Below are 15,304 nucleotides of genomic sequence, written 5' to 3'. Positions count from 1 at the left end.
ATCCGAATGAATTTTTATCTAGATATTATCTGATTCGATAAACAATTATCCGAATTCGAATCCAGTTGTTTATAATATTAATATTTTTTTGATAAGCAAAATTTCATATACAAAAACCCTTGAATTCAAATTTGAGGCAGATCTCGAATATCTATCTACAGATCTAATTAGAAGTTCACACCAAATTGTCAAGCACTCAAAGGGGGGGAATGAGGAAGATGTATAAATCCAATGATAATCATTAACAAATTAATTAGAACCTACAGTTCTTTTAATATTTTAACCAATAAAGGTTGACTAATCTTCATTTTAAGTTACTAATCCAGCTCTAATTTATTTTTTAATTAAACAAAGGTACATTAACTTGGCAGACAGGGTGCTAATAAAGGACCACAGATTTATAGATAAACTGAATGGTAAACTGTACCCTTTGAACTTTTCAAAGTGAGACAAATTGAGAGGAGGGAAACATAAATATACATAGAGAGTCAAGATTCAAGAGCTATGATAATAATATAGTACTTGGAATCTTATCTTCAGCTAGTTTGTCTTATCTAGGGTTAGGTGTTACTACCTTGTTAAGAAAAGAAAAGATAAGATTAATTAGCTTTCTTAATATATGATTATTTTTTTAAAACTTTCTGATTTCTTTTGAAAGGAGATATGGGGTTGTCCTCAATGAATTTAATCTGAGGGGACTTCCATGTGTAGAATGTGATTAGCTATGAGGTGGTGAAGATTGCTTAGCTAACAAAGAACGTCATCACCTTAATCATCTCTCGTCGTCGTCTGATTGGGTTCTTAATCTTTTAATCTTATACTTCTATGATGAAATGTCCCTTCTCCAAGAAATAATTAAGTTCAAACCATGTGTTCTCATTAAATTGGTGTTAATCACGATCAACAAAGTGACAAAAGAGTAGGATTAGTTTTTACATAAAATGTACAAGTTGGTGTCAACAAATTGGTAGATTAAGAGGTTAGTAATTTAATATCCAATAATAAGTTTTCTTAGGTGAAATATTCTCAATGGTTTTTGAAGGGTGCAAGATGTGGGTGTTTCATCGACCATAGGATGGTTTTATGCACAATCGATGATGTAGTCAGTGAATTTTCTGAGATTCCAGTGAGTAAGATTGCAACTTCTTTGTTCTCCATTTTAGTTACCATGAGATAAAGAGATTTCTAATGTATAAAATGGAAAAGTCTTTCATGTAGAGGAGATTAACTCCTACTTATGTGTGGAAGTACTAATGGAAGCACACATAAAAGCATCAGTATAGGGGAGCAAGGTAGTGTATCATTTCATCTCGTAGTTTTTATTTTTATTTTTTGGGGGTAATATTTCATTTCCTAGTCACAAATTGATCAAGTATCGGCATCATGTTGTTTTCGGTTCTATTCGCTATCTTCGTGTCTTTTCACTATACACTTAAGATGAATGCTTATCTTATCAGCGCTTAAAGATGGGCCTTGCTCAAAATGTAAAGTTGGATTAACCCAATGTCTTGGGAGGAAGTTATGGGGTGGTGTCTCGATCACTTCAAGGGCGATGACACTCCTAACGATGTCTACAGGTTCTCCTTAAATTTAACTTTATATGAAGTTCGGCGGGAAAGGAACTGCAGGATTTTTTGTGATAAACATAGGCAGCCATTGGACTAGAGTTGAACAAAGGCAATACCAAACGGCGGATCAACAAGAAGACTCCAAAGAATTGAAAAATGAGGTGTTTCAATACATAACACATCTCACTCAGGCTTCATTTTTCTCAATTGAAGAAGGTTGTCCCTAATACTCCTTGGAACAAGCAATTCTTTAGTTCATGGAGTATCAATGTTTCCTTCTCTGTTAAATGGCTGACGGTTCACCAATGGAATCCCCCTCTTTGGAGTTGGATTTTGATGGGTCTGTTAATGACAACTACGGTGGTTACGGTACCATTGCTAGGGACTATCGAGGTGGTGTTATTTTTGCTTGTATAGGGGGACTCTTTAGTATGAACATTCTACAGGGAAATGCATGTTATTCTCTGTGGTTTGAAGAGGGCAAGGGCCATTGGTTGCAACAAAGTTGTTGTTCAATCTAATTCACAAGTGGTTATTGTTGTTATCTTGGGTACCCTCTGTACTTCATGGAAGATCCTCAGCTTGTTAGAAGAAATTCTTGAGTTGAGGAATCAATTTTGTGGATTGTACCTATTATCATGCGGTTAGGGAGACTACCCGTTGTGCGGATTATTTGGTTGTGTTGCCGAGTATGGCTTTTGAAGTTTTGCTTGATCTCAAGCCTTGCCGGACCAACTTTCAAATCTCATTTGAGAGGAGTGATGTGATCGTTGGTATTTCAGAATGTAACTCTATAACTTTATTTGTATTATATTAATATAAATTTTTATTTTCTAAATAAAAAAAATATTTGAAAACATCCGTTTTATAGTAAATCTCAACTCCACCAAATTTCCCAACCCATAAGATGAGACATTTCTATACAAGTACATAGCCACAGCTGTCTACAGAAAATAAACCAATTATTGGTTTTAGGTCTTCTAAATATAGCTAAGACAGCTTTATTCTTGTTGAGCTCAATCAGACTTTCATGCATTAGAGGGAACTTTTATGTTCTTCATTCATGACAAGTAGAAAGTAAAATCATACGTCACTTTTCCTTATTTTGTGGCTAAATGTGGGACTTTCAAGTTGCTATCATCTGAAACTAAAAGTATAAATACAACAAACGTTCAATAAAAGTCAGTCATTCATTTCAGTAGCTTCACGTCATTTGGAAATTTTGACAAACACGCGGCGGCCGTGTTATTATTTACTGTGTGAACTCATGAACTGAAACATTTAATGCCAAAGTTGGGTAATGGTGTTGTTAGAGGCAGTTGCAATTTTCATTTGAGTTGATACTTGATATCTGACCTGTTCAAATATTTTATTTTAAGCGATGCATGCATCTGCATTACTCCTTTTTAAATTCTTTTTTCTTCCTCCAGTTGTGTAGGCGTTAATCTTTATGTTAATGGATAACTACTGTGCTGTGGGTGTTTAGAGATGGATTAGCGGTGGGATCATGGAGAAGGAAGTCATTAATTAAGGAAGAGTAGTAGCACATGATCTTCTGCAAGTCCAATATATAAACTAAAACCAAATTGGTCCAGGAATCTTGCTCAATCATGCTTTTCAGATCCATTTTGTTTTTAATTCTTTTGGTGGACTGCATGTCATATCATTAATACAAAAGTTTAGTGAATTAAGTAGAGTTTTTAAGTACAAACTAGCAATTCTTTTAAGCTATACATTTTGTTAGTTCTGTCCAACTCAACTTTCTTAAAGCAGATCAGAAACACAGGAAATCACTTAATCATGGCTTCCTTAAAGGATTCAACCCATCAAAAGCTCAGATTATTTGGTTTTGTGGACCACAGGAAGTTTTTGTGTTTGTATAATTGCTGGGAGATGTTAGTGCTCCAAACGTTTCTAAAGTTAAGGAAGACCAGTTTTGATGTACTGCATGGGTTTTGATAATCATATCTATTCTGTCCCAAAACGATTAGATGTAGTTTCTGTGTTTTCCAACCTTTGATTTTTAACTTCCAAGGGGAGAGGTGGTGTTCATTTTTCTATAGGGCAAAAAATAAAACTAAAAGGATGTGACATCTGTGCATGACTGGCATTTTAACAATTAAGTATCCTAATTTTGAGAGGTTGCTTAGTTGATAAAAAATCAGTACCTCATAGTATGAAATCAAAAATTTAGACTTCTAATAAAATTCGAGAAAAAGATGGAACGAATCACTATACTAGGAGAAAAAGAGGGGCGGGGGAGAGACATGACCGCGACTTGAGATTTAAGTACCGTTGAAAAGACTAAAGTAACGGGGAGAATGACTACTTTATATACAGCACAGGCTAATATGAGCCAACCAGAGGTGATCGGTAGTGAGATTACCAAATCCTAGACACAATTTTCCATTAGATGGAGAGCCCCTTGCCTCGCCTTTGACACTAGCAAACGACAAAGCAAAGAAAATGGAAACTAGACGTCACACCCTTTTGACTATAGCCCTGGTCGGAGACCACCCTGTACTTTTCTTCGTGCTAAACACCCGACTCAAATTTAAGTAAGTTGGTGTGCATAAGCCGACCTCCGCAAAGCTCAATAAATAAATAAATTGAGTACTCTATGGAGTTCATTTTCTTTTTTGTATAGGAAGTATCCTTGGGAGTTTAACGGGTTAACATTAAACAGCCTGCCAACTATGAATAAATCGGGATCATCTCCCCGTCAAGGGAGCACAACGGGGAGAGCACAAATTGCTCTCCAACGGCTTCCTAACCACAAAAACACAGTGGAGCCTACAAGTAAAAATATGATTTTTTTTTTATTTATTTTTTTCAAAAAGTATTTTTCACCCGTGGGGCCCCACTGTTTTTGTGGTTGGTAAGCCGTCGAGTGCCCCCCGACAGGGAGCTGATCCCGACTCACTATGAATGCCCTTAGCTCTTCATATGAAGATTTTAAACTTAACATAACCAAAATAAATCAAAAAAATTAAAAATAAAAATTACCATCGGCAAGACTGCCAAGTTTGTTTCCAATACAGATCCGATTAGAACCACTTGCAACAAACCAACCCATATATCCCTAGGAGAAATTTGAGTTTTTTCACTTCCATTATAGACCTCGTCAGCACCAAGTCGTCCACACAGTGTCGGCCAGAAATCGGCCAACCTAGAAAGGATTTCTCAAACCACACTCTCAAGTCTCAAATCCACGGGTCAGCTTGTCAAACAATGCACCTGGATTTAATAACATACGTGACTTCCTGCTTCAATGCTTCTAGCTAAGATTTAGGCCGACACACCTCGTAGTAAAGCAATAACTATTGGAGATGTCAGTACATGAATCCATCTAAACAGGATGTTTGCAATTTTGAACCACCATCCTTGATCCAAGTCGAAGCAATACATTTAAAATCCTACCCTAATACAGGCTTTGTCTAGTAAATCACAGCAAATAAAATGCAAGTAATGAAGATTAAAACAATTCCTCCCCTGCTTCCCTGGTTCAGCATCACTCAGAAAATCATACACAAGGAACAGATGCAGCACGGACATACTGCCAGATCCTCCTTGACACACATACTTAGAACACCTAGTGTCAGTTCGAACAGCAACCAATTCTCTTCAACGATGAAACATCATCTTTGACATTTATCTTTTCACCTTTGGTGGGAACAGAAGAAGCAGCTCCATCGTCACCAGTTTCCACTGCTTTCTTGCTCACAATACGGTAGATCTGGGTAAGGACCTCAGCAAATGCATTGTCCACATTTGTTGCTTCCAGGGCAGATGTCTCCATGAAGTAGAGAGATTCCCTCTCAGCAAAGGATTTTCCATCATCAGTAGAGACAGCCACAAGATGACGGAGGTCACTCTTGTTACCAATAAGCATTACAACGATGTTAGGGTCTGTGTGATCCCTCAACTCCTTCAACCATCGCTCACAGTTCTCAAATGTTGCATGCCGTGTCACATCATACACGAGCAATGCACCGACTGCTCCTCGGTAGTAAGCACTTGTGATGGCCCGGTACCTGAAATGTCAGTATATCCAAATTTCAGCAAAGCCATTGAACCTGTAAGCTAACCTTCAAGTTGTGAACAAAAGCTAAAGCAAAAGACTTCTGCAAGTACACCAAAAAACCAGTTGCATATTTATGCATTCTGCTTCCTGTGTTTTTCTTGTCCCCGATTTTCCCCCAGAGATCCAGTGACTAGATTTCTCAGTATTAACAATTGCAAACTTGTAGCAAGCCCCAGAAATATTTGTTGCCATGATAAAGGAATAGGGATACTTAGCAATACAAAGTAATAAACTTAAAATCAAACAAAGTATGCCTAAAATCTAAAAAAACGCATTCGGGGCAAGTAAAATTTCAATCCACCATGTGTTGTTATACATGCAGTAACCGAAGTGAAAGTGAGACGAAGAGTTTGAACCAAGGATTCAAAAGCAGTTCTGACAATGCATTCTACTTAATAAAAGGGATGGGGGATGACGATCAGAACTAGATTACCGGAATCACTGTGGGCACAAAGTTCCCTGCAAATTATGGAAGAGAAACATAAAATACATGCCAAAGTATAAGAGAAGTAAAGAAGACTAAAATGCATGAAAGTTAGTTTGTAATGCTTCACTGCAATATCTGCATAGTTAAGGTGGTTGGTCAATTCCTTGTCATTTCACCTTGCCAAGACATCGATCAGTAGTTGTCAACAAACCTACATTTGGAAACTAAGTTATTTCATCAACCATGACCATTTATCCATCAGGTAACGTAATGTGTAGATGAATTAACCTATCTCTACCTCTTGGAGAGCTCATTACCTAACCCTACTCTTAACTGTTGACAGCCATACACTCAATGGAACAAGATAACGGAATTACTAATAATTATATAGGATTTGATAAATACAAAAAAGGGGTCATGGCAAATGGAACCTTTTTACCCTTCTTTTCCTTCTCACCATTTCCACCAACTTCAAAATTGGTTAAACCATAAGAACACATATCACATCACATTTAAAACCAAGATAAGTGATTTTCAACTTATAAATACAAGGTAACAAGGTGAAGTGTCCATCCGCTATCTCTGCCTGTGCCTCTCTCTATATATTATTCTATATTGTAGGAGAAACAAGAGACAATTCGTCTATATTATTTCATACTGTAGGAGAAGCAGGTGACAGATTTTTTTTGCTCCTTACCACTAATAAGCAGAAAATAAGATGGTAAACATTCAATCATTCAGTCACCAAAGAACACCCCCCCCCCCCAAAAAAAAAAAAAAAAAAAAAAAAAAAAAAAAAGAAAAGAAAGAAAGTAAGGCTTGTAATTGAATGGCTGCTATTCATCACTAACCACAGCTATAATTATCACAAAAGGGAAATGATGTTGTTGTGAACATATTTTGATGATTATATGTTTCCATAGTGTAAGGCTACATACAATGGATTCTAAATTAATCTAAGTAACTAAGAAAATTCATTTCCCAAAAGAAAAATGTCAAACAACATAGAAAGAAGCATTCTTGCTTCTCAATTAAACTTTGAGCATTTCTCATGGCTCATGCTCTCCACCAGCACCTGTGTGACTGTTCCCATGTTCTTGTTAACAAGCTCCAAAGAACCTATATGGACTTCAATCTACCTCACCTTCCTTGAATTTTTATTGCTAGCAAAGTACCAATTTAGCTAACCTATGGTCTTAACTCATGGCAGACTAATGGTTTAAGAAAAATTCAATGACAGGAACTTATCATATGCAAAGAGCATTATATCCAAGATAGAGACGCATGGTGTCAACCCTCTCATCATTCTACACTCAACTTATCCTTGAAGGCTTTCAGTGGACAATCCGCATCAATCAGCATCATGGCGGATGCAGGTAACCTCATTGCTACATACTATAGACATAATTGATAACTACAACTTATAAACTGCACTTCCAGTAAGCATGTTTGCCCCCATTAAACCTGAGACAATGAACAGCAATAGCTAGGAGACAGCAAGAGCATTTATATCCAATATAGAAAGACATGGAGTCAACCCTCTAAGCATTCTACAATCCACATCAATCAGCGAACTGGCGGATGCAGGTAACCCCATTATTACATACTAGAGACATAACTGATAGCAACAACTTATAAATTGCACTTCTACAAATTTGTGTGCCCAATGAACAGCAATGGCTTGGACACAGCCACAGAGAATGTATCCATTGGTGATTCCAACCCATTGCGCTGGCTGTTGAAAATACCAATATAGGACTCCGTCCTAAAGAACATCCAGTTCTTTGTGAGTACCTAATTCAGGAATAAAGTTTAAAATTCTGGAATCTGATACAAGTCAACCTGGAATCAGCCAGGATCCAGCAACATATCCAGAACATGAAACAAAGGTCTCCACAAATATTTAATGTTTGAAATTATTTTTCTTAAGAAGACTTATAGATCTTGCTGCAAAAGTCAGGTGTTAAAAAGAATACATATTTATCAGTTAGCAGTCCAAGGGTGCTCCTGGCCCTTTATACTATGGAATTGGCCAAGTGTTTCAAGTTAAGAGTGTTAGTACTTCCTATTTCTTTCTGTAATTAGGATTTCTCTTGGGTTTACATGAAGCAATCAGTTGATTGGTTGCAGTTATCTTCACATTAAGACTTGAAGCAGTTCTGGATTTCAGCTTATGAAGGAATATAAGATCCTTTCACTTTATCTTCCAAGCAGATCATCTTAAAATTTCAGGCTTTATCTCACTTCCTGAAAGATGAGGTTTGTTATTCCTATATGATTGCTGCACACGCATACTCAAAATGATACCCTGTTTTAGGTACCTTTTCAAGCAGATCATTCAATTAGTCCCCGGTATTATCTAAAGATCATATTTTTGGGGTTCAGTTTACTGCCTTTAAAAGGACATTGGAGTTATGTTAAACACCTAGTAAAAGCTCTCTATAACAGGTTGAAGCCAATATGGGCTTCTCTTTTTTGTGAATTGCAGACAGGTTTATTTCCCCGCAATACTATGTTTTCTAGAGATGTTTCAGAACTGCTGATTCTGAAATTAACTGGATTCATCTGGTAGATCACAATGATTTTATAAGGGGTTTAATACTCTATTGTAACAGGTACTTCAAACCTGGATTCGTGTTGGCCAGACCATAGAAGAAATTTCGGTTGAAATTGTCGAAATTTTGACCGAAATGCCTGCATTTTTTAAAACTGAACGAAATTCCAATTATTTCAGAAAAGTTACAAGTTTCAACCAAAACTTTTCGGAGATTTCAACCATTTCGGAGGTTTTAACCGAATTTCGGCCATCTCGACCGAAATTTCAACCATTTCAACATTCCAACTTATTTTTCCACAGTTTTTGTTGATTTCTATACCATTTTCACATAATTTCCATGACTCGTTTGCCTTCAAACACCTCTTTTGCTCATCTTTTGCCTCCAAACACCCAAGCCACAACAACTACAAAGGAAATGCCGGTAGCAATAGAATGCAAAGTATGAGCCACACCCAACAGTTCCAAACTACCCATTTTTTTATTTTTGTTTTGTTCATGCCTTAAATGATCTTGTATTGCCTTGAAATTAATATATGTTTAGCATAGGACTATAATCTATGATTGTGTTTTGTTAAACTTATTTTTTTATTATTTGCTACCATTTTTTTATTTTCTAATTTTAATAATTATTTTCTAAATTATGTATTTTTATTTTATGTATATATGATATATGAGCTTCAACTTAATATATGTGAGACACCATCACTTGATCTAATTGGTCATTTTATTTTGTTGACTTGTTGTATATGTAACCATTGTATCAAACAATTCATGTCTATTGATGATTCTATGTCTGTATGCAATACACTTTGTACTTATTGGAACCAGTCATTTGTTAGTATACTTGAATGATAAATTTTCAATGATTTTTTTTTTTGCAAAATACTAGTTCCATTGCGTTTATTATGCTTTAAATAGGAAAGAAGCAAGAAATCAGATGAAATGGACGTCATATAAGGCCCGAAACCTATGGTCAAAATTTCAAAAAAAATCATATGTTTCGACCGAAATTTCGGTCAAATTTTTTCCTTGGGCCAGACACCTCTGGAGTGTGGTATTTGGAATCATAAATGCTTCTGTTTTCACTTCTCAGAATTGATTTCCATGGTTGCTGGTCTTACTACCTGCATGTTGACGCATACCAAATCTACCACAGACAATGTCAATACCCAGATCACCATTATAAAGCTCAATGCAGTTGGAAATTACTAATATGCATAGTCAAGCCTTACATAAATGCAAGGGCGAAGTTGAAGTACCTTTAATCATCCAATCCTGTTCCAGCTGGTTCCAAGATCTTACTGATATTAAATCTTAAGGAAAGGAATCTTGAGTTTGATACCTACCTTAGCTGGTAATGGAACAACATAAATCAAGGTATTGCAGCTAAGCTGATGTTCCACCCAACAGCAAAGAGTGAGGGATGATTTGAAGCAAATCTTTCTTCCAAGAAAATATATCCAAGGTTTATGAGTTATATGATAGACCTGACTAGTTACAACTTGCTCAGCAGGAAAAGTTTTATGTTGCCAAGTTTATGGCTTGATATTGAACTGTTAAAAGTGAGCTGCTTGCTGAGTAGAAGATGCATATACTCAATGAAATTTGGGCATCATCAGCATATTATTCCACCTCCCCCATCATACCACCTCCGAAGACTATTTTGCATTTATTGTTGGCCGTGTTCTATGGGAAGCACTTGTCTCATGTGGAGGACAATGCCATGGTTGTCCTAGTACATGAGGACAGTAGAGTGATTAACCTGTCAAAAAAGTGCTCTTGTGCCAAGTTTAATAACACTCATCAATATTTGTTAGGCAAAAGAGATTAGGCCCCGCAATCAGCCAATAAATTTCTATTGGTAATTCTAAAAACATGTCTTCTGGCAACACCAATATTGCACTCTTATCTATAGCTCCACCTATACAGTTCTAAATTTGCAAAGATTACAATCAAGTACATAAGCTTTGACAAAAATCTTTAGCCTTCCACTGGTGCTTCATCTTCTACTGCCGCCCTAGCAGAAACAAAATTATTTGCTTTACTCTCTACCACTTCATCAGCTACCTAGATAATTGATTCAAGGACATCTACTCAAACCGCCGGTGAGTTTACATTATATCTTCACCTTAAAAGACAGCACATCCTTCTAAGGTTATACTTGCTTACTGCTTTTCTATTTTGGGGACTGCTTCTAGATCTGTCTCTCTACCCTCAGTTCCTCACTTAACTGTTGTTACTGATGTTCCTCAACTTTATATATCTTATGCCTGCTAGTCAACTAATAAAGTCCTTGAATTGCTCAATCAATTTTTGCCCTATGCCCCTATCTATCGCTGCTGAATTGGATTGTCGGACTAGGACTCTTAACTCACCTTCCAGAAAGAAGACTCTGAAGTTCCAATGACTTTCTGCAATTTAACGACTAAAAGAAAAGATGGGGGTATCAAGCCGCATGCATTGACAATTCTAAAATAGCTACAGGAATTGGCATTAATTGGAACTGATTTGGTTGTACTAACCAAGTCTGTTGATGGCATAAGCGACCCTAGAAGGTTCCATGACAATTCTGCCAACAGAGTAGATGGCTAGAGGGTTCCTGTCCTTTCCACAATTTATCCATCCACTCTTAAGGCTTAAACAAACATTTTTAAACTCAGGATTTACCAATACATTTGTTACAAACATTTCCACAATTTCATCCATCCCATACAACAATTTTTTTTCTTTTTTTTGGGGAACATAAGACTCATTATAGATCATTCCCTTAAAATGTCCTATCCACATTCATATACATGGACAATTAGTTAGTTTGATGTTACATATAACTTTACTGTATGCAATGGCAAAAGATTGAGCCTAGCAGCCTACAAAAATGCTTGTCCACCCAGAGACATCCATAAAACTTAATTGTTGTGTAATGTGAGAAGGTGGGGTTCATTGAATTTGTTTGAAGCCCTTTTGACTACTCCAGGAATCAAAACTCTAATTACCACCATGGTCTCAGACCTCCCTTCTAACTTAATTGTTGATTTTGGCCTCCTCCAATGACTAGTGTCATTTAGATACCGTGAAAACAGTGGCTGGTATTTCCCTTACCCAGTCGACCTGTTTGGGCGCAACTTCTTGAACCCTCCCATTATCTCCATTTAAACCCCAGCACATGCCAGCTATTCAATCTAACTACTTGCTCAATTCTGGATCAGAGGATATATATATATATATATATACACACACACACACACACACACACACACACACATCCTTTCCACATGAAAATAGCCTCAGATAGTTTGTTCAGCTTGAAGAAGAATATTAAATGACAGGCAATTTCTTACAAAACCCAAATAGGTATAGGAACAACCCAGTGTAATAGAAGTAAATCAGAGTAAAAAGTGTTTAACAAATCTGTCCATCAATATTTCATTGTTGTTACCTGATATTTCTATTTTAATAGCTCCCATAGCCCCCTGAGCTGTGGTGCCCCCCCCCCTCTGGCCTTGTACATTTGGTTCTTGTTTGTTTTAATATATTATTCATTCATCCACACAGAAAAAATATAACAATAATAAAATAAAATAACATATTAAAAAATTATTAAAAAAAAAGGTGCTTCCACATTGAGTGCTTAGAGACAACATGTAAAAGATATTGGTACCACACATAGCTTTTCAGGGTGAGAAAGGCAATGTTGACCAAACTTAAGTAGGGTGTGGCATGAATATGTTGTAATGTATTAGAGCAAGTGAAGCAACCAACAGAAACAAAATAGTATGTGGGTACCAAAAAATCTAAGAGGCACCCAGAAGAAACAAAATAAGAGAAAATTCATGCATGAAAAGACAGACTACAGTCACAGAGAAGATGTCTTTTTCCAAGTGTAAGTGATACAAGAAAGAAGATAAGGGTCAGGCATGCAATGTTGAAGAATCAGACAGGAAGTTTTTCTTTCTTGTTTATAGCACACAAATAAGCAGACAGAAGAGAAGGCACAAAGGAGAGAATAAGAAGAAGAAAGAACTTCTAAGAAAAATGAATTATGAAAAGCATGAAATGTTTTGAAGAAGACTCATGAACAGAACATCCAAACAGATAGTAGATTGCAGCATCACAAAAGGAGCCTAAACAAGAAAGCCCTATCCAAAATGGTTAAATGCAACGAGATAGAGGAGTCTCCATTCTACATTTACATGACAAGACATAACCCTTCAAACAACAAAATAAACTTCTCCAATTATAGTTAGGACTGAATCCCTTGATAGTTGTAGGAAATGGGGTCCCAGATGAAATGATTCCATAGGTGACTTTACCTCAAAGGGTTTTGACACAAACCCTATTTAACTAATCACAAAGAGAATCTAGGGATAGGTTTCCTATAAGTTTCTGTAAGTTTAACCATGACTGTTGATTTATTATGGCACTACTTTGACCAACAGACACATTAATAAGGTATTAAGTACCTCTCAACCTTAGATACTGCATAAAACAGAATATGTGTGAGGATCAATAAAATCATAAAGCAGATAAGTCATCTAGGCCTCAACTAGTTTCGATGAAAATAAAGGGAAGGGAAGTGAAATCATATAAAAAGAAATATAAACTTACATCATTACCTACATGATTGATTTTCTAACTCTAAAACATCCCAAATCCAGTTTTAGGATGCACTTTACCTCACAATCAAATAATTCTGATTTCAGAAGGAAAATAATGGTAACATACGCAAAATACATTTATCAACTACGGCAAGAGTCTTAAGTAGGTTAGACAATCTTGAAAATTCATATTTATACTTGCAACCGGACAGAGCCTTAAGCCATATATAGAATCCCTGAATGTACTAGGATACATCCATTAAGGAAAACATATGACACCGAGACAGAGAAGAGAAAGGATATTAGTTTTAACATTTATATGATTCCTAATGAAAGAAACAAGAGAAATTTGACATCCAGACTCTCTTTGTTATTTTTGCTCTCAGGAAATGCAACACAAAACAGAAAACAGCCAGTCAGATATAGAAGCAGACAAAAAGTTTAAAAATCACATCAATGTTGTACTTTCTTCGAATGTCAAGGTTGAAAAGGCAAAGAAGCAGCAACATACAAGGTCCACGCATCCCATACTCAGAAGATGGAGAAGACGCGCGTCATAAATAAACAATGGTGACCCCTCAAACGTGGTACTTACTATCTCTATCGAAGCATAACGAAGTAAACACAACAAGTGCAGTCTTAGCGAGTAGCGACACACAACCTAGTCTTCCCAGTAAGAGTCTAACATGTAGAAGCCTACGAGAAAAATTAACGATGTTCGACGCATTGAACATATTCCTTCTTCTATCAAGCACAAAAGATCAACAAGACAACAAGAGTTGACGAATATCATATACAGATCGAAATAAATCTAAACCTAATCTAGCTAAAGAGAAGGCAATCTGAAAGGTCAAAATTTTATCCCCGACCAAAAAACATAAAAATCTGTAGAACAAAATAGGTTCCACCAAAAATATAGCGTACTCCAGGGTCTAGATCTCCAGCAATCAAACCAATTTCTGTAATCTATTCAACTTCCCCATTCCTACTGAACTTAAAAACACATCTACTCAGCTTCCTCGTTCCTACTGAACTACTAAACTCAGTACAGATGAATCAGTAGTACACATCCGACAAAGAAATCAAGCATATAACGGGATCAAAGAACCTGAACTCCACCGGGGGAAAAATACCTTTCTTGGCCTGCAGTGTCCCAAATCTGAGCTTTGATGACCTTTCCATCAACATTCAAACTCCTGGTCGCAAACTCCACACCGATCGTAGACTTCGACTCGAGACTGAACTCGTTCCTGGTGAATCTCGAAAGCAAATTGGACTTCCCTACTCCAGAATCACCGATCAAAACAACCTTAAAGAGATAATCATAATCGTCTTCAGCTCTATAGCCAGCCATCGATTACCTCCTCTTTTACTTCTTCTTCTTCTACTAGCAACACTTTCTCTGCAAATCTACCGAGAAAATAAGGAAATCGAGGAGGGAGATTTGAGCTTAATTCCTTCAAATAAAGCTTGAGAACTCCAGAGAAATTTCGACTGGAAAAGGAAAATGTTTTGCCTTTTTCCACGAGAGAGAGAAATTAAAGATGACTGTCGGCTTGGCTAGATTCGAAATCGAAAAATGATGCGAAAGAGGAGGATGTTTTTCAAAGCACATCTATCAAGGGAAATGCAACTTGTAAATTGACATGAAAGCCACTCCAACGGAGGCAGTGGCAAGAGCGTGAAATAAGAGGATAGAAGGTTCTGTTAGTACTTTTATCAGGGTTCTTTTGGTAATTTCAGGCGTATAGATTAACCCGAGAAGAGTTTTCCCTGGTAACGAGTGGGTGACGTGTAAAATAACCATTGCGGCGATGTACCTTCCGAAAATTTCTTTGTCGAAATAAGAAAGCGGTGGTCAAACCAATTATAGGGTGATTCGATTTGGTTGAACCGCGGTTCAGCTCGGTTCATTTTTTATCTTCTTTTGATAGATAGAAATTAATGTTTTCTATCTAATGTCATGGATTTTTTGAGCCGATATTGATGGGTTTTAACTACAGAATTTGGGGTGGAATTCAAGTGATTTTTATTTTTTTTATTTTTAATATTCATTTAGTGGGCTCTACCATT

The 15,304-nt window shown here is 36.6% G+C and overlaps 1 protein-coding gene across 1 annotated transcript; it reads right to left on the bottom strand.

Moving 5' to 3' along the window:
- Window positions 1-4,622: 4,622 nt before the first annotated feature.
- LOC149026228 (ras-related protein RIC2) lies at window positions 4,623-14,827 on the bottom strand. The gene is made up of 2 exons (XM_089146494.1): window positions 14,365-14,827; window positions 4,623-5,602 (listed from the first exon to the last, which is right to left on the bottom strand). The coding sequence occupies exons 1-2, from the start codon at window positions 14,583-14,585 to the stop codon at window positions 5,167-5,169; spliced, it is 657 nt and encodes a 218-aa protein (XP_089002620.1). The 5' UTR covers window positions 14,586-14,827; the 3' UTR covers window positions 4,623-5,166.
- Window positions 14,828-15,304: the final 477 nt, after the last annotated feature.

Source organism: Hakea prostrata, chromosome 2 (genome assembly GCF_041222555.1).
Source record: "Hakea prostrata isolate BN-2017 chromosome 2, UWA_Hpros_2, whole genome shotgun sequence".
Lineage (NCBI taxonomy): Eukaryota > Viridiplantae > Streptophyta > Magnoliopsida > Proteales > Proteaceae > Hakea > Hakea prostrata.
Note: the sequence above shows the minus strand (reverse complement) of the source record. Positions and strands in the feature narration are given on the sequence as shown.